At 41.6% G+C, this 23,340-nt stretch overlaps 1 protein-coding gene across 4 annotated transcripts in view; it reads left to right on the top strand.

Annotated features, from left to right (window-relative positions):
- The window catches only part of Nr2c2 (nuclear receptor subfamily 2 group C member 2), a 62,421-nt gene that overhangs the window by 29,393 nt on the left and 9,688 nt on the right, over nucleotides 1–23,340 (top strand). For all 4 annotated transcript variants that reach the window (XM_075983454.1, XM_075983457.1, XM_075983455.1 and 1 more), the window contains 10 exons: nucleotides 7,276–7,476; nucleotides 9,762–9,864; nucleotides 11,275–11,454; nucleotides 13,334–13,481; nucleotides 14,125–14,218; nucleotides 16,250–16,383; nucleotides 17,742–17,919; nucleotides 19,150–19,271; nucleotides 22,040–22,179; nucleotides 23,077–23,214. In XM_075983454.1, the coding sequence (XP_075839569.1) occupies nucleotides 7,276–7,476; nucleotides 9,762–9,864; nucleotides 11,275–11,454; nucleotides 13,334–13,481; nucleotides 14,125–14,218; nucleotides 16,250–16,383; nucleotides 17,742–17,919; nucleotides 19,150–19,271; nucleotides 22,040–22,179; nucleotides 23,077–23,214 (1,438 nt within the window). The remainder of the gene's footprint in view (nucleotides 1–7,275; nucleotides 7,477–9,761; nucleotides 9,865–11,274; nucleotides 11,455–13,333; nucleotides 13,482–14,124; nucleotides 14,219–16,249; nucleotides 16,384–17,741; nucleotides 17,920–19,149; nucleotides 19,272–22,039; nucleotides 22,180–23,076; nucleotides 23,215–23,340) is intronic.

Raw genomic sequence — 23,340 nt, 5'->3', positions numbered from 1 at the left:
TGGCATGAATGTACCTTCACACATACACACATTGCATGCCATTTGTGTGCATGTTCACACACACATGTACGAACTCACAATAATAAAAATTTTTTAAAAGATTTGTTTTTAAAAAGTGAATTAATTTCTGTGTTTTTAGTGTTAATAATGCAGATAACCTCATTCTTAGCCCATGCCTTGACAGTGAACATTGCTTCCCTTAGAGCCTGGAAAGAGAATGCATTTTTAATAGTTTAGGTTCTAAGCACTGCTGTCATACACTAAATAGTGGCTTCTCTGGAAAGACTAAGAGGGAAAAGATGTCCGGCTTTTTAGCCTGAATTAATGGACCTAAGATCCAATCTTGTGACCAGTCAGCAATATGACCTAGGGAGGGTTTCCAAAACTTGTATTTCTGAACAGTGTCATTGTGGATAATGCTGGTGTTGTATGAGTGCAGAAGGAGGAAATGCTAGTAATTGTGCTATAGAGGTTTTGTTTGATTTTGTGTTTTGCAGTGGGCTCTCCTGTATCTCAGATTGACCTAAACTTGTTGTATAGCTGAGGTTAGCCTTGAAGTCCTGATTCTTCTACTTTCACATCTCTAGTAATGGAATTATAAGCTGGTGCTAACACACTTAGATTTGTGCTATAGCTTTTTGTTTTTGTTTTTTTTTTTTTTTGATACAGGGTTTCTCTGTAGCTTTGGAGCCTGTCCTCTTATAGCCCAGGCTGACCTCAAACTCACAGAGATTTGCCTTCCCCTGCTTTCTGAGTGCTGGGATTAAAGGCATGCGCCACCTCCCCCCCCCAGCTGTGCTATAGCTTTTAATGTTTTATTCTGCTTCAAATTTACAGAAAATAGTAAATAAAATTTTGTTATAACCTTTACTCAGATTCACTGTTTACCATCCAATTTATATATAATTGATTTGATCACAAACTGCAGGCATCAATTCTTTGCTCTGGATCATTTGTACAGATTTCTTAAGAATGATGGCATTCTTTATATGATTATAATTATGTAAAGAAATATTAATACTAAAACATGCCATTGTAGGATACTCATAATCCTCATTCCACAACTTCCAGAGTTGGTTGTTTTTTGGCTTTTCGAGACAGGGTTTCTCTGTAGCTTTAGAGCCTGTCCTGGAACTAGCTCTTGTAGACCAGGCTGGCCTCGAGCTCACAGAGATCTGCCTGCCTCTGCCTCCCGAGTGCTGGGATTAAAGGCATGCGCTACCGCTGCCCGACTCAGAGTTGTTTTTTTATGCCTGCCTGCCTGCCTGCCTGCCTGCCTTCCCTCCCTCCCTCCCTCCCTCCCTCCCTCCCTCCCTCCCTCCCTCCCTCCCTCCCTCCCTCCCTCCCTCCCATCTGTTGAAATTCAACACCATCCCTTGCCATGCAGGTTAGCACGGCTCACCAGAAGCATTGCTGGTGTTCTTTGTATTGTTTTAAGGAGGAGGAACACAATCCCTCAGTGGAGGAACAACTGGGGCTCAGAGCTGCTGCCTTGGGGATAGAGATGTAGGTCAGGAGCTGAAGAGATGATGGAGAACACAGGAAACATTAGGTTTAATTTTTAGTTTTTAAATCCAGCTTTTAAAAGGAAGGTAAGTTAAGGGAAAAGGGATTGTATACTGTTCCATTTTGAAGATGATTGTGAGATTTTCTGCCTTGTTCATTCTTCAGTGGTGACTTTGTATGAATCCTCTGTGTTTTGAGGTTCTCCTGGGATGGTCCTTCATCTCCCCTTTTTTTCAGAAAAGCATTATTGAAATCATTGACCAACTTTACTTAAGTGCTTGTTTCTAAAATACATTTGCATATATAACATTCAACTATATTATATATTGAGATTCATATACAATTTTGTTAGAAGTAACTGTGCAGTTACATCTTTTCTTTTTTGAAATTTTTACATCTTGTGATCTCAAGTAGATGGCTTCTAGGACTCTTATATATATATAGTCTTTCTAGATCTGCTTCCTACTTCCAATACATTGTGTTTTCTGCTTTCTTCCTCTGATACTCCAGGGGCCTCTCTTGATACTCAGAAGAGTTGTTGCATAGGCAACATGTGCATGCTGTACCAGAGTTCCACCATACAAGGCACAGGGTTGACATAGGTTTCTCTCAGTAGATCTGTTTTTGGCCTTAAACTCACTGTGTAGCTGAGGATACCCTAATATCCATGTGCCTCCTAAGTAATAGAATTAGAGTTGTGCACCACCACACCTATTTTAAATGGTGCTTGAGAATTAAATATAGGGCCATGTGCATGTCAGGCAAGCACTCTATTAACTGAGCCCCAGATCTCTGTCCCTTCTTTTCTTCCTTTAAAACAAAGGTTTAAGAAATTTTATTTGTTTTTAATTTTATATTATAATTTGAGACTAGATAAATTCTGGAACTTGCAATTTTGGCTAGCCTAGCTGGCCAGTAAACCCTTGGATCTGCTGTGATTACAGGTATTCCTTGCCATGCCCAGCTTTTTTGTGCATGTTTGGGAAGCATTTCACTGGCTGAGCCATCTTCTCAGCCCCTCTTACTCTTTCAAAGAAGGATCAACCTTTTGTGCATCTTTTGCCCCTATTATTTTTTTTTTTTAAACGTAGTTCCATATTGTCTTAGGTTTCTCTTGCTTGTGATAGAACACACTGTGACCAAAAGCAACTTGGAGAGGAAATGGGTTTATTTGACTTAAACGTCCATGGCAGTCCATATCTAAGGAAGTCAGAGAAGGAACATGGAGACACAAGCTGAAGCACTGATGAAGGAGGGATACTTCTTACTGGCTTACTCCCCATGACTTGCCCCGCCTGCTTTTGAGTACAGCCAGGATCATCTGCCCAGAGATAGCTGGGGCCCTCTCACATCAATCATTAATTAAGAAAATGGTCCACGTTTTTTTGTTTTTTGAGACAGGCGTTTTGTAGACCAGGCTGGCCTCGAACTCACAGAGATCTGCCTGCCCCTGCCTCCTGAGTGATGGGATTAAAGGTATTTTCAGGTTTTATATAACAAAAAAAAATACTGTTTTCCATGTCTTTTCCTGGATTCTTACTCCATTTTCCAACACCTAATTTTGTTGCAGTTATCTTACTGTATCTAAATATACTTTATGATTTAAATTACTTTTTGCATATATATGCAAGCACTTGTGCATGCATATATATATGCCTTTCCATAACTGCTGCTCTAAAGTATCCTTGGTCCTTCAGCTGAGTTATTTGCCTTACAGGAGAGACCTGTGTAGGAAATGGTGTGCAGACTGTCCGTAAAATGGAGAATAATTCTGGTTTAATTGTGTTACTGGCTGTAGTTTCCTGTTGCTCTTCTGTCCCTAATGTAAAATGTTGGGAAAATGATACTCTGGGGTGTTTGCTCCAACTTTCTTTATTAGCTCCAGCTGAGCAGATAGCTTTAGGTGTCATTATATACCAGTGACTGCCAAATAGCTAGCCAAGACATCTGCTGTGAGCCCCACTTAGCCTAAGGTAAAATTACTCTTATAACTGTGTCTTCAGCCTGTGTTTTATTCAGAAATAATATTGTTTTAATTTCTACTTAAGTTTCATTGAGTTTGAGAATATATTGCATTTACTTTCCAATCTGCAAACTTTTTTACAATGCATTTTAAGAGCCAGAATGTAGTTTCTGTTTGTGATTCTCCTGTGCCAGTTTGAGGAGAGGTACTGTAAATATTAGAGGGATTATTGTATGAATGCCATTTATATCAGGCTGACTGTGCAGGATAGCCTACTAGTTCCTTACTAGTTATGCCTGCTGGTGTTTACAGGAAGACACTGACATCTCCATCTATAGCTGTGGAATTCCTTTTTCTTCCCTCTAGTTCTGTCTGGGTTTGCCTTGCTTTTTTTTTTTTTTTGGCCTGATTGTTTTTGGGTTTTGATTATAGTGATAGAACCTAGGGTTTAGCACATGCTGAACTACATCCTCCTAATCCCCGATACCTAATGTATTTTGCTATTTGTTGTTTGGTGCATATGGATTTAGGATTGTTACATCTTTGAGAATTGATTCTCATTATGTAGTGACTCTATACAGGACCTGATAGTTTCCTTGTTTTGAAGTTTATTTTGTTGGAGATTAATATAGTTTCTCCATCGTTTTTGTTGTTAAGTTAATCCCACTGACTGAGAATAAGACTACCACCACAATTTAAAGCCAAATTTGAAGCAAGCTTTTATTAAATACTGGCCAGGTGGATGGGCTCTGACCAGCTCCATATCCAGGGTTCCTGGAAAATGGCCTCTGGATCAAGTTTTGCAAGGGTTTAAAAAGGAAAACCCATAATTCATTGCATTTTCCATCAGGTCCAATCGGGCAAGTATACATCCTGACGTATTTCCTGCCTGTGAACCACCCGCTCGCTCACATGTGGTCAGGCACATCCAGTGCAGGTGGATCAAACAACCTTGTTTAGAGGAGTGAAACCTGTGGCTTGTTATCTCTCATAAACAACAGCTTCCAGCATTTCAGGAACTGTCTGTCTGTCTGTCTGTCTTGGACAAGGGGCTTCCAGATCAGAGACATTTTTGTTTCATGAATCTCTTAGGCATAGTAATTAACTTTGACGCTTCAGTTACCAGTTTTTGTTTTGCTTTTTATCTTTATGTACAAGGTACATCTCTCTTCATCTGTTCATTTGTGTCTTTATATATGAAGTGTGTGTCCTGTTTTACTTAATAATCTTTGTATTTTCATTTGTGTATGCAGACTGGTTATTCATATTTATGTGGTTATCAATAACTTAAGGTTAATATCACACTTTTGTGTAACTTCTGTGTTAATTGCCAGAGGTTTTTCTTTCTGGTTTTAGTGGAGATATTTATGTGATTTCTTTTGCTGCATATCAAATATATATCTTCTTAAAATGCTTTCAGTTGTTGCCTTAGTGCTACAATTTACATTTTAATACTTTAAGGCCACCTAGAAATGATACATAATTGTTAGTGACATGCATATTACAAAAAGAGAAAAAGAAAAACTTTTAAGATTACACTTCATTAGCATTGTGGTCTGTTTACCCTGTTAGGTCATCCCTGCCTAATCTAGTTCTATCCAACACTACTTAAAAAGCAGTTTTCTACCCATTTCCCCTTCACTTTATTCCCTGGAAGCCAACAGTCTGAAGAACACAAGATGTATGTTGTGCTCAGCTCTTTTCACTAAACTGTAGTAAGTGCCCATCACTTCTGAATGGGCAGAAGGTCACAGAGAATAGGATTTCTCCTCTCAGTCCTCTCCACCCCAGTTCTCTCTTACTGGTTGGCAAAGAGCATGGCCACTGTTTCAGGCAGGAAAATCTGGACTTGCGTCTTAGCATAAGCTTCCCAAGACTGCAGGACAAGCTTCCCCAAACTTAGTAATATAACAGAAACAGTTCTCCACAGCTCTGGAGGCCAAGCATGTGAATAAAATTGAGGTGCTGTAGGGATGTGGGAGTCCCCTCTGTGTGCTGTGATTACCGTTAATGAATAAAGAAACTGCCTTGGCCTGTTGATAGGGCAGAACTTAGGTAGGCGGGGAAAACGACTGAATGTTGGGAGAAGGAAGGCGGAGGGAGACGCCGTGGAGCCACCAGAGATAGCGTGCTGAAACTTTGCTAATAGGCCACAACCTTTTGGTGATACACAAATTAATGGAGATGGGTTAGATTAAGATGTAAGAGTTAGCCACTAAGAAGTTAGAGCTAATGGGCCAAGCAGTGTTTTAAATAATATAGTTTCTGTGTGATTATTTCAGGGCCAAGCTAGTTGGGCGGCTGGGACAAACAGGCAGCTCTTCACTGCCCTGCAGCACTGCAGGGTCTTAGGGAAGCCCCTTCTTAGATTCCCTACTTACTTGCAGCTGTTTCTCTACAAGCTTGCTTCTGTTGTCTCATGGTCTTTTGTGAACTCTAGGCAAGGATGGATGTGACTTTGTGCAATATTCCCCATGTCCTGTGTTTACTTAGTGTTCCTCATAGAAGAAATGGTACAGCCGGGCGGTTGTGGCGCACGCCTTTAATCCCAGCACTCGGGAGGCAGAGGCAGGCGGATCTCTGTGAGTTCGAGGCCAGCCTGGTCTAGAAGAGCTACTTCCAGGACAGGAACCAAAAAAGCTACAGAGAAACCCTGTCTCGAAAATCAAAAATCAAAAAAAAAAAAAAAAAAAAAAAAAAAGAAGAAGAAAAAGAAATGTTACATAAAAACTAAGTGTGGTGTGTCACACACCTGTAATCTCAGTCTTGAGAGTCTGAGGGATAAGAATTATGAGTTCAAGGAAGAAGAGGCTCTGAGTTTTGAGGAATTATAATCAGGCATTCTTCCGAGTCAGTGCATTCCACCTTCTTTTATTATCTTCACTCCATGCTCCAGGACTCTTCTGGCCCTGATCATACAATAGTAAAGTTAGATGTGGCCTCTAAGATCTCAGAGTCAGAACATGGAATGGGCTGGTGATGAATCACAGTGGAAAGGCAAGTGAATTCTGTCACCCAAGACAAGGTTCCTTAACAGGACCTTCCCTTCAAACGTATCACTTCTTTAAAGCAATATCTCCCGGTTTTTGAAGAGTTAAGGCTGCCTTCTTTTTTTGACTATGATAAGTTTGGGGGCGGGGGGAACTTTTTGCTTTCTTTTTTTAATGTTTAAGTCTTATCTATCATGATTATCTTCACAAAGGGCTTTTAATTCTAAAAAAAATAGTAAAGATAAAATCTAGAGTGAAACTGATGAAAAAATAATTTCTGAAAAAGGCACTGTTTATCCTACTTCACCATGGACATATATGTTAGTTACTTTTCTTGTTGTTTTGACAAAATGACAAAGTAAATTTACAAAAAGAGGGGCTTTTATTTTGGTTCAGATTTAGGATACAGTCATGTACCCTAAAAATTATGGCAGCAGAAACATAAGGTAGCTGGTCACATTGCATCCATGGTAAGACAGCAGAACGATTGATTGCTGGTTCTCAGTCCATTTTTCTCCTTTTTATTCTATTCAGTTCAGGGTCCCAGTTCATGGAATGGTACCACTCACATTCAGGGTGGGTCTTCCCTCCATAGTCAAATCTTTCTGGAAAGACTCCCATAGACATATATAGAGGTGTGCTTCCACACTGATTCTAACTCCAGTTAGGTTGGCAGTGAAGATTAGGCATCACAATATATCTTAGACCAGCATTGATTCCAGTGATCACCTTCTGGAGCACTGTCTGCATGTGCAAATGCAAGTGCACAGATCTGAAGACACACCACACAAAGGGGCTTCCTTGTGTATCTTGTAGATTGTAACAGATCAGCAGACAGGACAGAAGATCCAGATAGTCACCGCAGTGGACGCCTCTGGATCTTCCAAACAGCAGTTCATCCTGACCAGCCCAGATGGAGCTGGAACTGGGAAGGTGATCCTGGCGTCTCCAGAGACATCCAGTGCCAAGCAGCTCATATTCACCACCTCGGACAACCTTGTCCCTGGCAGGATCCAGGTAAGGCCTGTTGATTGGTGGCTGTTTCTGTACTTGATACTTGAACTGCTTCTCAGGTCCGTTTTGCCCTCCCTTGGAGGCCTTCCTTGGAGGCCTTCCTTGGAGGCCATATCCACCCTAGGAGGGCCTTTGGGGATTTACAAGCATGGCAGGATTGCTGCTTAAGATAACTAAAGTAAAAACCAGTAAATTGAGTGGCTACACCCAGAAGGCAGTCAGCAAGAACAATAATAAGGAATAGAAGCTAAGCCAAGGAAAAGTGGCTGGCATAGGCAGGGTGATAGTGAGGACCACTGGAGAATTGATCTTAAAAGACCACATGGTGAAACCATATATATATATATATATATATATATATATATATATATATATATATATATATATATATTCCTTTTGTGCTCTAACTTACCTGTTTTGTTTTTTTATTGAGCACTACATTTTTCTCTGCCCCACCCCCCTCCCTCACCCCGCCTCTCCCCTCCACTTCAAACCTCTCCCAAGGTCCCCATGCTCCCAATTTACTCGGGAGATCTTGTCTTTTTCTGCTTCCCATTAGCCTATATTTTTAAGACACCCTCTAGAGCTGACCATCTTCTGCTCTTTCTTACTAATAGGCTTTCTGCCTCCTGATAATAGGTTTCTCCACCAATGTAATAAGCCAGATTAAGCCAAATTGAAAAAGTATAACAGGTTTATTTATTATTAAAGCAACCCCCAGATGAGTTCTCCAGTCCCAGAGAATATTTTCAAGAACTACTCTGTACTTCATATGTCCAGCTTTCTCCTATTTATCTCTACTCTGGGAGGGAGAAGCAAGATAGGATTGGGGCAGCCACAAAAATATGAGCAGACACTGAAGGAAAGCAGGACCAATGTTCAGTGTGAATTTGGAGGCTTGATGCCAATATTCCAGAGTGACCATGCATGGAGCATGTTTTAACATAGTCAAGAGGAAATCGGTATTAATCTGTTTTTGGTTTTTAAATTTATTTTGATTTTTTGAGACAGGAACTCACTATGTATACCAGGCTGGCCTCCAATTCACAAGAGTTCTGCCTGCCTCTGCCTTTTGAGTGTGTGATTAAAGGTGCGTGCCACTATGCCCAGCTTAGTTTTTTGTTTTTTAAATTTTTGGTAAATTGTACATAATACAAAATTTACCATCTTAGCCATTATTGTACCACCACCTGTAACTCTTTTCATCTTCCCACACTAAAACTCTGTACCTGTTGGGGCTCTCACACATAAACCACAGTGAAGAGATTTGAGGAGTTAGAGTTCTGTTCCTCTTCCCTCAAGTCCCTTCCTCTGGCATGTCCCCTGCCTCCACTACCACCCAAATGTGAGTGTCTTTGTAGGATATGTTCAGGTGGAAGTTTTTCACAAGTTTAGGTTCCTGCAGAAGCCAGAGAGGTGTTAGCTACCTCTACAGTGGTTGTGAAGGGCCTGAACTTGAATGCTGGGGACTGAATTTAAGTCCTTCACAAGAGTACTCACTCCTAACTGCCCTTCAGACTTTTTGTTTAGATTTTTTTGATATTTTTATATTTATGAGAGCTAGCAGGCATTATGTCTCATTCTCCCTTTCCCAAAGTATGTTTTGATCCTTTGATATTAAACTATCCGGCTTATTAAAAGCACAGATTTGTGAAAGATGGCTGCTGATGTCACATTTCATAGGTGGTTTTACTTGATATCTGTATCTGGTTCACCCTATGAGATTCATTTGAAGGTTTATTGTGTGCTCAAATTAAGTACATTTTTAAAACAACTGTTCTTTAAACTTTCTCAAGTTGGTATCAGTTATGTTTTCTCTTAGATGGATAGAACGGGTTATCATCTAGAGAATTACCTGTGAGAGGAAATATCAGGCTTCTGCTGTCATCTGTACAAGTCCATCTATCACCAGTGCCTCAACAAGAGCTCTAGTCAGTAAAGCCTGGGTATAGCTCTGGAGACATCAGGTTCATATTTACATTTTGTGTGATGGAATGAGAAGCATAGCTGACAAACTTCACCTGTCTTTACCTCAGAGAATCCATATGTGTTCCCCATGTGGCTTTCAGTCTTGGTGATGTTCACAAGATAGGAGAGCAGTCACTGACATGTGCAGGCCAGTGGGGAAGCAGAATTACCTGGCTATTGAATGGATCTGTCAGAATATTCCCAGTAATGCCCAAAGAGTTCTTTGGTTTAAATACCCAAGACTGGGAATACACAACTAGATATTACTTTACTTAGTTATCTAGATTTTAATTGACAGTGTTTGTTTGCTGACATCTTAGATCGTCACGGATTCTGCTTCTGTGGAGCGTTTACTGGGGAAGGCAGACGTCCAGCGGCCCCAGGTGGTGGAGTACTGTGTGGTCTGTGGTGACAAAGCCTCTGGTATGTGACTCTGGCTTCTGGCTCCTATCATGGAGCAACAGCATGACCTTTTATAGGGTAGGGAAGTGGGTAGTTGAGAAAGAATGTTATATGTAGGTTTAAAATATGAACCTCACATAATAAGCAAAGTAGGTATGTCAGATTATTCAATCTGATAGGAAAAGTCAAGAAACTGATTTGTTTCCAAGTATTTATATGCTATTAAGAAAGTGAAACTTTCTTTCATCTTGTTTGTATCTTCCAAGGTGTATTATGTATATAATTCCCCTCACTCAAACTATCTTACTTTTTATCTTTTTACTGCACCCTCTGTGTAAGCTTCTGTAATGGAGGAGTAGGGACCATGCAGTTCCCTTTGGAAAAGTATACACATGTGCTGAGTAAAGACCCAAGGCTATTGTTTGGTGTGCATGTGCACGCGTGTGCATGCGTGCAGTGAAGACCCAAGGCCTGTAGAGAGTCATTTACGTCTGTGCTTTTGGTGTCCTCAAGGAGAGCTCAAAGGCTTCCACATTTAGTATTCTGGTGAAGGGAGACAGAGGCTTGCTAGCACTGGAGAGCTACAGAAGGTAAGTGAGGCAGTAAGGCAGGCAGTGGGAAATGAGAAGCTCAGCTCAGGGAAGCTGAGTTCTGAGGCAGCTTTATTCCACTCACAGAAGTCTGGAAGTTTTGTTGTCTTGGATTACATTTTGTCTTTTTGAAGGGAGGAGGGGGCTAGACCTTGGAAGAATCTCCATTTTGAAAGGGGGGCGGGGCTAGACCTAGGAAGAATCTCCATAAGCTCTAGTTTCCCCCCTCTAAGCTGGTTGTGCCATTTATCTGCCTTTGGTGCCTGCCTCTGATCCTACCCTTTCTTTGTCTTAGTAAAGCTAGTCTATCCTACCACTTAAAAGCCCATCTTCCCTTGGAAGCAGGTAGATAGTGCTGCCACTGGTCCCGATTGCTTTTCTCCAGTCCATCCTTGGCATCTGTTACATTCTCTAAAACTGTACTGAGTAAATGAGAGTAGAGAAGTAAGCTGTGGTTTATAACTGTGTTTCTCGAAGGGCCTGAGTAATTCACTCGGGCATGCTTGGTGATAAGGACATGACTCAGAGATCAAGTAAGAATGAAGGAATATATAGGCCATTTACTCTGTAAGTAAGGGTGGGTATCAAACAACTTCTATAGCCAAAATGTGTGCACTGGAGCAATGTCAACTGAGCTGCTCTGTGTGTTGGATAGTCACGTCATGTATGAGCTTTGGATTTTCATTGTGCTATGACACAGTGTTGACATATTGTTGGGCTGCCATTAACCCCTATGGTGGCAGCTTCTGACCTGGTGCACTCCAAGTAGGAATAGGGCTGAGCAGCTCATCTCTGCTCATGATGAACTAACTAGATCATGTGCTCACTCATTTCTCTTCAGGCCGTCACTATGGGGCTGTCAGTTGTGAAGGTTGCAAAGGTTTCTTCAAAAGGAGCGTGAGAAAGAATCTGACCTACAGCTGCCGAAGCAGCCAGGACTGTATTATCAACAAGCATCACCGAAACCGCTGCCAGTTCTGCAGGCTGAAGAAGTGCCTGGAGATGGGCATGAAAATGGAATGTGAGTAGCAGGGCCCCACCATGCTTGCTAAGTAAGGTGTTTACATTTGACTGTAAATGAAAGGGGAAAATAGTTTCACTATGCTTTACCTTCTGGGGCAGCCACCTGATCCAGAGCTGACGCTGCTGGGTTTGGTCAGTTTTCATGGTATGTATGAAGCCCCTTTTCTAGATGAATCAGAAAACAGGCCAAGAGGAATGGAGGGTGGGTAATGCCAGCTTCAGAATAAAGCTGAGACCAAGTCATCTAGCCCTGCTACCAAATTGCCCACATGGTGCCTCTCTCAATCCCTGGGCCTCATCTGTGACCCAGCACTACATTTCATTGCTATAGCCGTCACATTCTAAAGAAGGTCCCCAAAGCAGGAGCAGCCACAGAAGAACTGACCCTCCTCTTAGCTCTTACAGCCATACTTTTGAGGGGTCAGATATTCCCAAACCAGTTCCTCATCCACAAGGACCAATCATCAGGTCAGTTCTTGATGATGGAATCATAAGAACCAGATACCAAAGTAGCAACACAAGTCAAGAAGAGCAGAGTTGTGTTCTTAAGAGTACAGCAGGGATGGAGAGGAACAGAGTAAAGGCCCACACCACGCTAACAGTGCTGCATGATTCCTGGGAAAATTAGAGATAATAGATTTCAGTATTGTTTCCCATTCTAGGAATGGGAGACAATGCAAAACCCACTGGGGAACAAGAACTATGTTCATAACCTGTTTTAGCACAGTTAGTATAATACATACATGACTAACTTAGGGTAGGGTTGCCCTGTCATATTTTCAGGCTGTACTTATTTGTAAGCAGTGATGGGGCTAAACTAGAACAATCATAGGCAAAGTTGCAAATTCAAAGTCCAACTGCATTTCAGCTTAGTAGTAGGGCATCTTGATCCAAGGTGTCACTGCTTTCTTTTAAGAATAGTTTGTGGGATGGGGAGATAACTCAATATGTAAAGTGCCTGCTGCACTAGAAATAGGTTGTGAATTCTGATCTCCAACAATCATGTAAAAAGCTGGGTGTTGTTACTCATGCTTGTAATTCCTAGGAAACAGGTAGATCACCAAAGCTTGCTGACCAGCCATTCTATCCAATCAGTGATTTCCATGATCACTGAGAGACGCTGAAAGCAATAGTAGAAAACTTTCAATGTACATACATGTTCTGTACACCCTACCCCATCACCAAGATCTGCTTTTTAGTTGCTTGTAACAAACATACCTGTCATTTTCTAAAGTTATTTTTGTTTTAGATGTGTGTGTGTGTGTGTGTGTTACGTACAGGTACTCACAGAGGACTTGGATCTCCTTAGAACTGGAATTATAGGCACTTGTGAGAGCTGTCTGATGTAAGTGCTGGGAATTGAACACTGGTCCTCTTCACAAGCAGTATGTTCTTAACTGCTAAGCCTTCTCTAGCTCCTGTATACCCATTCTTACAATAGGCTGCTGGAAGAGAAATTGCTGCATACAATTAACACCCTTTCGTTTTCTGAAACTCTTTAGGCTGGAATTGGACTCTGGAAAGGTTGCTCTGCCATTTGTGTCATGGGATAATCTCTATGAAGGGTCCACTTGAAGATAGGTATTTATCCTGGGCTGAGCCCAACTGGTTAGTGACAGAAGTAAAAAACGCAGTGGACTATGTTGGTCTTCTCAGGTCACAGCAGAGTGGCAGTTTCTAAGCAGGTAGCTCCTGCCATCTCGAGCCATCTATATACTTTTAGGTTTGTATTGCAAGGAGTTATTTGATTTTTACTTTCCTTTCCATTGTTTGGAAAGCCCATGGTGACCATACACTAGAGTTACAGATTTGCTAAGAGACCACTTTATGTTAAGGTGCTTATTCATTTAAAACGTGACTGTATGTTGTAATTTAAGCTGTGCAAAGTGAACGAAAGCCCTTTGATGTGCAACGGGAGAAACCAAGCAATTGTGCTGCTTCGACTGAGAAGATCTATATCCGGAAAGACCTGAGAAGTCCTCTGATAGCCACTCCCACGTTTGTGGCAGACAAGGATGGAGCAAGGTCAGTCAAACTGGCTAGAGGAAGTGCAGATATCCCTGGAAAGGACACAAACATGGCTGTCACCTGCCTGACATAGCCCTGGCATCCCTTTGAGTTCACTTAGCATTGCTGGGTGTCACTCCAGGGCACAGTTGATCCTACAGTTTAGGCTTCATTCCTGTAGGAAATGTAGCTGTCTATAACACAAAGTACAGGCCTATTATTATTATTAATATTTTTCAATATATACAAAAGGCCCAAAGTGAAGAAAGGCCCAGATAATGCCAAAAACTAGCTTGTACATTCCTTTTAACATACTGTTGAACTGGTTTTAAAGAGAACAGAAATAAGGAAAGCCAGAAATCAAAAATGTATTAAAAAGCTAAAGTTAAGGGTCTCTGAACAATTCTTTGAATTTTAACTTTGGGGAGAATGGCCACAATTAGTGTAGAAGGCCTAGGGATATGCATATGTTCTGTCCTCCCTCAGCCTGTAACCTGGCTTGTGAGACACTTATCAGCAAGAGCAGAGAGCTGGCCACTCTTGAGTGTTAGAGCTTTTCTCTTAGCAGACAGCCTTGCAGATTAAGTCAGGTGAATGCAGCATGAACATACTGTGCAGAAAATGTTAGAAGCTACTCTGAGTTTCTTTATGTCTTAAATAGACAGACAGGTCTTCTTGATCCAGGGATGCTTGTGAATATCCAGCAGCCTTTGATACGTGAGGATGGCACAGTTCTCCTAGCCACGGATTCCAAGGTAATGCTCTCTCCTCCTGTGTGCTGTAGGCTGCTTTTCCAACTACACCTGCCCTCTTGACCATTACAGATGATGCTGAAAGCATAGTGTCCTATAGCTGTTAGCTTCTCATGATGTAGCGATTCTAGGATTTGTTCTAAAGATTCTGCTGGCTTTTCAGACACCCCAGTCAGGGCTGACTGGCCATAATCACATTCAAAGGTTTTATTCCCTATTAATTTTTCCCCTTTTTATACTGTACTTTTTATACATACTGGCAGGCTACCAGCATGCTAAGAAAATACCTACTTTTTCTAAGGCAGCCTTTTGCAGAAGCTCCAATCCCTTTCCATTCAATAATCTGCAATAGGCTGACAAATGAGCCAGAGAGAATGAACTTGTAGATAGAGATTTCTGTTGGTCCAAGAGGTCACTCACATTGTTGTGACCTGTATTCTGTGGTCTTATCATAATTTACTAAGCAGCTTTATGCTTAAGACTTTTCTATTGATTTTAGTTTTTTGTTTGTTTTTTTTTCTTTTTTTTTTCGAGACAGGGTTTCTCTGTGGCTTTGGAGCCTCTCCTGGAACTAGCTCTTGTATACCAGGCTGGTCTCGAACTCACAGAGATCCGCCTGCCTCTGCCTCCCAAGTGCTGGGATTAAAGGCGTGCGCCACCACCGCCCGGCTTGATTTTAGTTTTTCATTTCTGTTACCAAAACACAGGTTTATGTGTACACACACACACACACACAAAGAAAACAACAAAGCAAAACCTCACATGTACAGAGGATAGATGCATGTGCATATATTTCATGGTTTTTTTTTGGCTTGCTTTTTATAATTATAAATTAAATATAATTCATAGTCCATCACCCTTGCAGTGCATAAATTTATGGTATTTTAGTATATTTTCATGATTCTGGATTCAACCACCACCAATTCCAGAATACCCTCATCTTCCTAAAAGAAACTTATCAAACAGGCCAATCACTAACCTACTTTTTGGGTCCTTGTTTGTAACAATTATTTAATAATACATTCCACATGAAGGGAATCATGTAAGTATGGTTCCTTCACAACTTGTTTTTCATTAGTATATTATCTTTAAGGTTCATCCATGACATAGCATGTTCATTCCTTTCATTGCCACTGCCTGGCTGCCTCATGCTGTGTATCTGTTCATCACATGATTAGTATTTGGATTGTCTGTGTTTGAAGAGTAGACTTGCTGGCAATGAGCAATTTTTAAATTTAAACTTTGAGGACTGTTTATGAATGTGACTACACCAATTTGTAGACCCATCATCAACAATATGTTCTTTCTCCACATCTGGGAAAACATGTTTCTTTCTTGGATTAGGATCCAATTTATGTGAAACATCACTGAGGGTTTTGTTTTGTATTTCAAGTAAAGTTGAACACATTTATTGACCATCTGTACAACTTCTTTAGAGAAGCGTCTTAAAATTCTTGTCCCTTTTAAAATTATGTTTTTGTTGATTTGTCTTTCAAGTGAGGCTGAACAGTTAGTCATCTGTACATCTTCTTTGGAGAAGTGTCTTCATATCTTCAGATCCCTTTTAAAATTAGGTTGTTTCTGTATTGTGTTATTGAAATCTTTCAGTATTTTCACTATTACCAGACATGTGACTTGAAGATATTTCCTCCATTCTTCTTGGATGTTTCTTTACTACTTTCTTAATATTTCTAAAGCACAAAAGTTGTGACTAGAGAAGTCTACTTTATCTGGGGTTTTTGTTGTGTTTGTCATTTTATCACTGTATCACTGCATCACACGTGTAGATTTGTGTGTGTGTGTGTGTGACCGCAATCAAGATATAAAAAACCAAAACAAAACCTGATCCATTCTGATCCAGTGGACGGACAGAAAGATCTCCCTGGTGTGATTCTTCATTCACACCTTCTAGACCCTGGCCTTGAATAAGCATGATACCTTCTTCACTTCATTGCCCTTAAGCCATTCAAATGTGTGTGTTAGTTTTTTTAATGTTACTATTTATTTTTTATATTACTATTACTTATTTTATAGGCTGAAACAAGCCAAGGAGCTCTGGGCACGCTGGCAAATGTAGTGACCTCTCTGGCCAACCTGAGTGAATCTTTGAACAATGGTGACACTTCAGAAATGCAGCCCGAGGACCAATCTGCAAGTGAGATTACTCGGTATGAGCCTCTCTGATACCCCGTATTCACCAGTGTTTTAAGGATGGATGCCAGCATTTGGCACTTACATTAAATATGTTTTTGTTTTTTGATGTTGGAATTGATGCCTCCTGCATACAAGACAAGTGCTGTGCCACTGAATTACATACTTCAAAAGTACCCCAGTTGTGTAATTAAGAACTATAAAGTTGTCATAACAACCCCACACATTGCTGGTCTTATACATTTAACTGTGAGCACCCACACTGGAAGAGGACCTGCTTATACATTTGACATAAGGCAGTCAGAACTGTTATTCATTCCTGACACCAGGGCCTTCATCAGACAAATGTTCTTTGTCTTGAGCACTGTGTAATGAATGCATCTGCAGCAAACAGTGTATCTCTTTCCTCTTTCTGTTTCTATTTGCTTGCACCGGCTTTCTGAATGCTAGTTGATAGATAGCACCAGCTGGTTCCAGGTGGCATTGGCTGGCTGCTCAGGGTATTTCTTTCCTGTAGGTTGGCCCTTGTGTTTTGCTCTTCCGTTCTAGCCTTGGTGTAAAGCCAGATAAAGTACATGCTGGGAGTCATACAAGTCCTCTGCTTGGTCCTCCTGTTAATTTGCAATCAGACAGCAATATTCAAATCTAGCCATAGGGGAAAGAACATGAGATCTCAATTATAAAGAATTCTGGTTACCTTGGGAGTGGTATTGGAAAAGGTAACATCTATGACCCTCAGCACTCACATCTATAAAGTGTAGACAATTTAGGAGTATTTAGTGTAATAATCTTAGGGTATTTATGAAAAATAAAATTATATGTGAAGATAGAAAGTACATAGCTCAGTGCCTAAATATACAATGAAGAAGATCTTTGTTGTAATAGAAGCGGCGGGGCTGCGTCCCCAGCACCCCGGCCGCCTGGCTAGCTTATGCCCCGAAATAACAACACACAAATTATATTCTTTTAAACACTGCTTGGCCCATTAGCTCTAGCCCTTACTGGCTAATTCTGATATCCCGATCAACCCATCTCTAATAAACTGTGTAGCACCTGTCTTACGGGCAAAGATTCAGCACGTCTGACCTGGCCGCTTGTTTCTTCGTGTGCATCTGCCCGGGAGAGGGGAGCATGGCCTCTGAGCTCACTTCCTCTTCCTCCCAGAATTCTGTTCTGTTTACTCCTCCCACCTATGTTTTAACCTATGAGGACCAAGCAGTTTCTTTATTATAATTAACCAATGACCTTCCTCCATCAGATCTTCACTGCCTTCTGAGTGGAACTGGATTGTCTCCATTTGTTGCTTCTTTAAGTAGAATCAGCTGGAGCTCTCTTACTGACTTGCCATGGGTTTCTGCTTTGTTTTTGTTCACAGGGCATTTGACACCTTAGCTAAAGCACTGAATACCACAGATGGTGCTTCACCTCCAAGCCTGGCAGATGGGATAGATGCTAGTGGAGGAGGGAGCATCCATGTCATCAGCAGAGACCAGTCAACACCCATTATTGAAGTTGAAGGCCCCCTCCTTTCAGACACACACGTTACATTTAAGGTGAGTACACAAAATTAACAGGTGCCACCTGCCTCCCCAGTCTGCTGGAGTCAGGTACCTTGCTATGAGCCCATTTTCTTTATTTTTGGTTTCCCCTCCCCCCAAGGAAAGGTTTTACTGTAACAGCTCTGATTTTTCTATAACTCAACTTTGTAGACTGGCCTTGAACTCAGAGGTCTGCCCGCCTCTGCTTCCTGAGTGTTGGGATTAAAGGTGTGTGCCACTACCGCCTAGCATGAACTCATTTTTTAATTGTGGCAGAATCTTGAATTTCAAAGCATATTCCTGTTCCTTCTTTATACAACTGTTTCATAGTGCCATTGATTCTGAAGTGACCCTCCAATAAGTGTGGCACATCACTGCCAAAATAGACTGCCATAGTACTAGCCACTAAGGATCAAAGACTGGCTGCTCTGCCTCTTTCTTCCTGTGACAGCCTGACTCCAACATAAGCTCAGGTGGGCACCTTGTTGCCTCTCTACTATGTAGAGAAGTCATCAAATAAACTCGTTAGCAAGTAGGCAGCTAGACTTTGATATGAAGCATATTGCCCACTAGAGCCGTAGCCACCCCACCATCTTTGAAGAATTTTAGTAGGTCCTCAGTCTTTCCCATGCACTTTCTGTGTCTGCCTTACTGACAGGGCATCAGCAGGCTTTCCAGTCTGTAGTCTCCAGAATGAGTCTCGTCTCAGTGCTCTGTACTGGAGAGATTAGTCAGTCACTTGAGTAGATAGGGTCTCTGACTATAGCTGCCCAAGGCTTACTTCTCAGGTTGCTTTCCAGAGTAATAGAGAGCCCTTGTGAACATCAGAGCATCTGGAACCCTGGCAGGCTGTTCTTCCAATGAAATCTTATCTTCCCATATGGACTTTTGCCCAGCACCTTTTCATTATCTTGAAGTCACCTTTAAAAACACTTGTCAGTGGATTCAGACAAGTAACAATATAGTTGTGGGTGAGGGCTGTTGAAGGTATCTTTGATGAGTGAGCTGGAAAGTGTCCTCTGAACCTGCAAGACTCAAGTCACTGAGCAAGAAACCATAGAAGCTGGTGACAGCCATGGCTACAAGGCTCCATGGACACATACTTCACTAATGACATGTCTTTGGAAGTTCTTTGAGATCTGAGACAGCTACTTTGACTGTTACCTTTGTTGACATGGGAAAGGGATATGTTGACGGTGGCACTTGCCCGTCTTTTAGCTTGTGACACAGTGCTTCCTATTCCAGCTTACGATGCCCAGCCCTATGCCAGAGTACCTCAATGTGCATTACATCTGTGAGTCTGCATCCCGCCTGCTTTTCCTCTCCATGCATTGGGCAAGGTCTATCCCAGCCTTCCAGGCACTTGGGTAAGTGGCCTTTATTCCTGGGTGTTCTTGAGTAGTGGTATTCTCCCTTCAAGAATGGCCAAGGTCTCTGAGGGCCTTTCCAGTGTGATTGTTCTGGTTTACCTTATTCAGAGACCAAGGTTTTATTAAATGTAGTCAGTAGACTGGAGGAAACAGTATTTATTGTATGCTGTAAGGACTTATTGCTAGAAGCTGTGTCTGGCCTTTGATCAGATGAATGTATCAGAGTTCACACACCCCCTGCCCGTGTTGGCCAGCCTGTGTCATTGTTGCAGGAAGCCCATCCTGCTTACTTGTTCATGAACATCACTGTACTTGGTGATCCTGTTTCCTTGTCATTCCCAATACCAGCTCTGCTACTGTGCTAAGTAACTAATGTCCAGTTGGAGCAGGCTGCCATTGTGACTTATATCTGGCTGGAACATAAGCAGTCACATGAAACTGGAATGTAGTGAATGGCTACATGCTGCAGGGTAATCAGCACAGGTTATATATATGTAAGAAATATATATATTCTTCTGGTTGTTCATTGGTTCACAGCACTGGCCTAGGGTAAGAGATCCAGGTTGAGAATCATAATAGCATTTGGCAGTTGTAAGGTTGTAGGAAAGTCATTTAATTCACGTGAACTCTATGACAATAGCCTGCTCTTGATGCCATCTGGGAGATAGTTTACATCTCAGGGTTATCAGTACTGTTAGGTGAAGATGTCCTGATGTGTGGCTAAACAGTGATGCTCCCACTTCCCTGAGTGGGCTTTTTTTTGTTGTTGTTGTTATTTGTTTCCATTAGAACAATATGAAACCTCCTCCGGAGTTTCTTTGCCCAGAGTAGCACTTTTTAAAGGGGTTATTATAAATTCGTACATTGTCAGGATAGTGATCCTAACAGAATAAAGGCTGTACTTGAGACATGGAATGGCTCTATGTAGCTAGGCTGAAGCAACTAGAAGATACATCTCTGTCTAGAAAAGCCAGTTTCTACAGCTTTCTGGCAACTAGGGAAATAACAGGTTTTGCAGTATGCCACCTACAGTAATTCTCATGAGTATTAACTAAACAAAGAACTGCTTCAGTTCCAGCACTAGCTCTTTTCCCTGCCAGCACTGTTAATGGAATTTCTGCTCTTCAGAATCTGTAGTCAGTGTTTGTCATTTGATTCCAGCTTCTCATCTTTGCTAGAGGGCCTGAGTCACAGACACCATATACCCAGAGCCAAGCTAGGACTTAATTAGTATATAGAATGTTATGGGAAACGAACTTTATTGGAGAAGTAGGGGATATGGCTTTGAGGTAGAATGTTTGCTTTATTTATGCAATCCCACAAAAACAAACTTTAGAGGGGTTGTGTACACATGTATGTGTGTGTGCATGCCTGTGTGTAGGAGAAAAGACAACCTCAGGTATTTTTCCCAGGTCCTGTATACTTTTTGAAACACAGTCTCTCATTAGCCTGATACTCTCCACATAGGCTTAGTTGTCTAGCAAGAGAGAGTGCTATGGATCTTCCATCTGTTGCAACCTCCCCAGCGATAGGATTTTAAGTGTGTATCACTACTATGTCTATGCCTGGCTTAATAAATTTTAAGAAAACCTTAATATGACATGCCTTTTAAAGTTTTTAGCCAGGTATAATGGTGCGTGCCTTTAGTCTCAGCACTCAGGAGACAGAGACAGGAGGATTTAGCTAGTCTGGTCTACATAGTGAGACTCTATCTCATAATGTAGGTTGGCCTCAAATTGTCTATGTAGCTGAAGACAACCTTGTACTTCTAATGATCTTACCTCACTTCCTGAGTGCTGGAATGACAAGTGTACCACCCAGTTTTACTTGGCTTTCTGTGTGCCAGACAAGAATTCTACCTTGAGAGTCTGTTGAACCCTTATTATAAGTTTTTTATTTCTGGGGCTTGGGACATGGCTCAGTAAAGAGCCTGTGTAGAAGTGTAAACACCTAAGTTCAGATCCCCAGGACCCATGTAAAAGCCAGGCAAAAATTATGTGTCTGTAAAACCCAAAACTGGGCAGGTAAAGTTAAGAGATTCCCCTGGAGCTCAGAGACCAGCCTGCCTAGCCAAATCAGTAAGCATCAGATTCAGTAAGAGACCCTGTCTCAAAAATAAGGTGAAACATGGAAGACATAAGAATAAGGTAAAGCTGAGGAAGACATCTGATGTTGACCTTTGGCCTAAATGCAAATGTACATATGCATGCATATATATATGTTTTTCTTTTTTAACTATGTAAGTCACAGCTTGCATTTGGCGAGCAGAGGAATATTTGGGGGAATTGATTCTCTCTACCATGTGGATTTTAGGGATAGAACTCAGGTCACTAGGCTTACTGGCAAGCATCTTTATCTGTTGGGCCATCTTGCTAGCCCTAAGAAGTCTTTTTTTTTTTTTTTTTTTTGGTTTTTTCGAGACAGGGTTTCTCTGTAGCTTTGGAGCCTGTCCTGGAACTAGCTCTGTAGACCAGGCTGGTTTCGAACTCACAGAGATCCACCTGCCTCTGCCTCCCGAGTGCTGGGATTAAAGGCGTGTGCCACCATTGCCCGGCCCTAAGAAGTCTTAAGAGAATAATTTATCATCTCTTCGTGGGCTTACTCAAGGACTTGGTCATCTTCCTGGGAATGACCCTGGACATATAATAGACCATTGCCATACCTTTGCTACATGGTGGATGGTGCTGAGGCTTTGAACCCATACAGCTGACATACTTAAGAGTCATCCACATGCTTCACACCCAGCCTTATCCTTATGTTCCTAGACAGGACTGCAATACCAGCCTGGTGCGGGCCTGCTGGAATGAGCTTTTCACTCTTGGCCTAGCCCAGTGTGCCCAGGTCATGAGTCTCTCCACCATCCTGGCAGCCATTGTCAACCACCTGCAGAACAGCATCCAGGAAGGTAGGTCCTAGAGATATGGGAGTAGAATGTATCTTGATCCAATTTGTACCTGGATAACAAAATTCAACCTGTGTCAGAGCTGACCCAGCTGTTCTTCATGAATGCACAACTGTCCTCTAGTAAGAGCTGCAGTGGCCATCTAATATTTGATGGTCAAGTAGAATAGCAGCTGGGGCAGTAGAATACTCATTATGGCCCTGCAGAAGCTAGCCCATATGAACTGAGGTATGCTGTCATAAAGGAATTACCCCTTGGCAACTACAGGCTGAATTAGCTGCATTACTGAAGCAAGTGTGGACAAGACAGCTAACTTAAGTACTTTTTTTTTTTAAAGATTTATTTATTTATTATGTATACAGCATTCTGTCTGGATGTTTTGCCAACAGGCCAGAAGAGGGAGTCTGATCTCATAGATGGTTGTGAGCATCATGTGGTTGCTGGGAATTGAACTCAGGACCTCTGGAAGAGCAGCCTGTACTCTTAACCGCTAAGCCATCTCTCCAGCCCCAGTACCCTTTTTTAAAAAATAAAACTTTTTATTTCGTGTGTGCCTGAGTATGCCTGCACCACATATGTACAGTGCCCACAGAGATCTAAAGAACATATCAAATCTCCTAGAAGTGACATTATAGATTATTGTGAACTGTTGTGTAGTGCTGGGAACTGAAACCAAGTCCTCTACATGAGCAGTGAGTGCTCTTTAACTCTTGAACCATCTCTTCAGGCACAAGCACCTCTTACCACTTCACTTTCACCTGGAAATACAGCTCTTGACCAGCTTGAAATGACATGGTTCTCTTTAGAAAGTGAACTTAACCTTCATTTGTCTGTGTAGCTCCTTAAAAGACTGGATTTATTCTTAGCAGTTTTCCTCAGGGGTTCTATATTTGTTCCTAGATAAGCTTTCTGGTGACCGGATAAAGCAAGTCATGGAGCACATCTGGAAGCTGCAGGAATTCTGTAACAGCATGGCGAAACTGGATATAGACGGCTATGAGTACGCATACCTTAAAGCTATAGTTCTCTTTAGCCCCGGTAAGATATGTGGAGGGACTTGTGACACTTTGCACTGTGTCTACTGATGTTTCTGAATACGGCCATGTTGTCATCAGTTGTGTAGGAGAGCCCTTCAATGTTTTACATACCCCAGTGTGTTCAGAA

Source organism: Microtus pennsylvanicus, chromosome 8 (genome assembly GCF_037038515.1).
Source record: "Microtus pennsylvanicus isolate mMicPen1 chromosome 8, mMicPen1.hap1, whole genome shotgun sequence".
Classification (NCBI taxonomy): domain Eukaryota; kingdom Metazoa; phylum Chordata; class Mammalia; order Rodentia; family Cricetidae; genus Microtus; species Microtus pennsylvanicus.
Note: the sequence above shows the minus strand (reverse complement) of the source record. Positions and strands in the feature narration are given on the sequence as shown.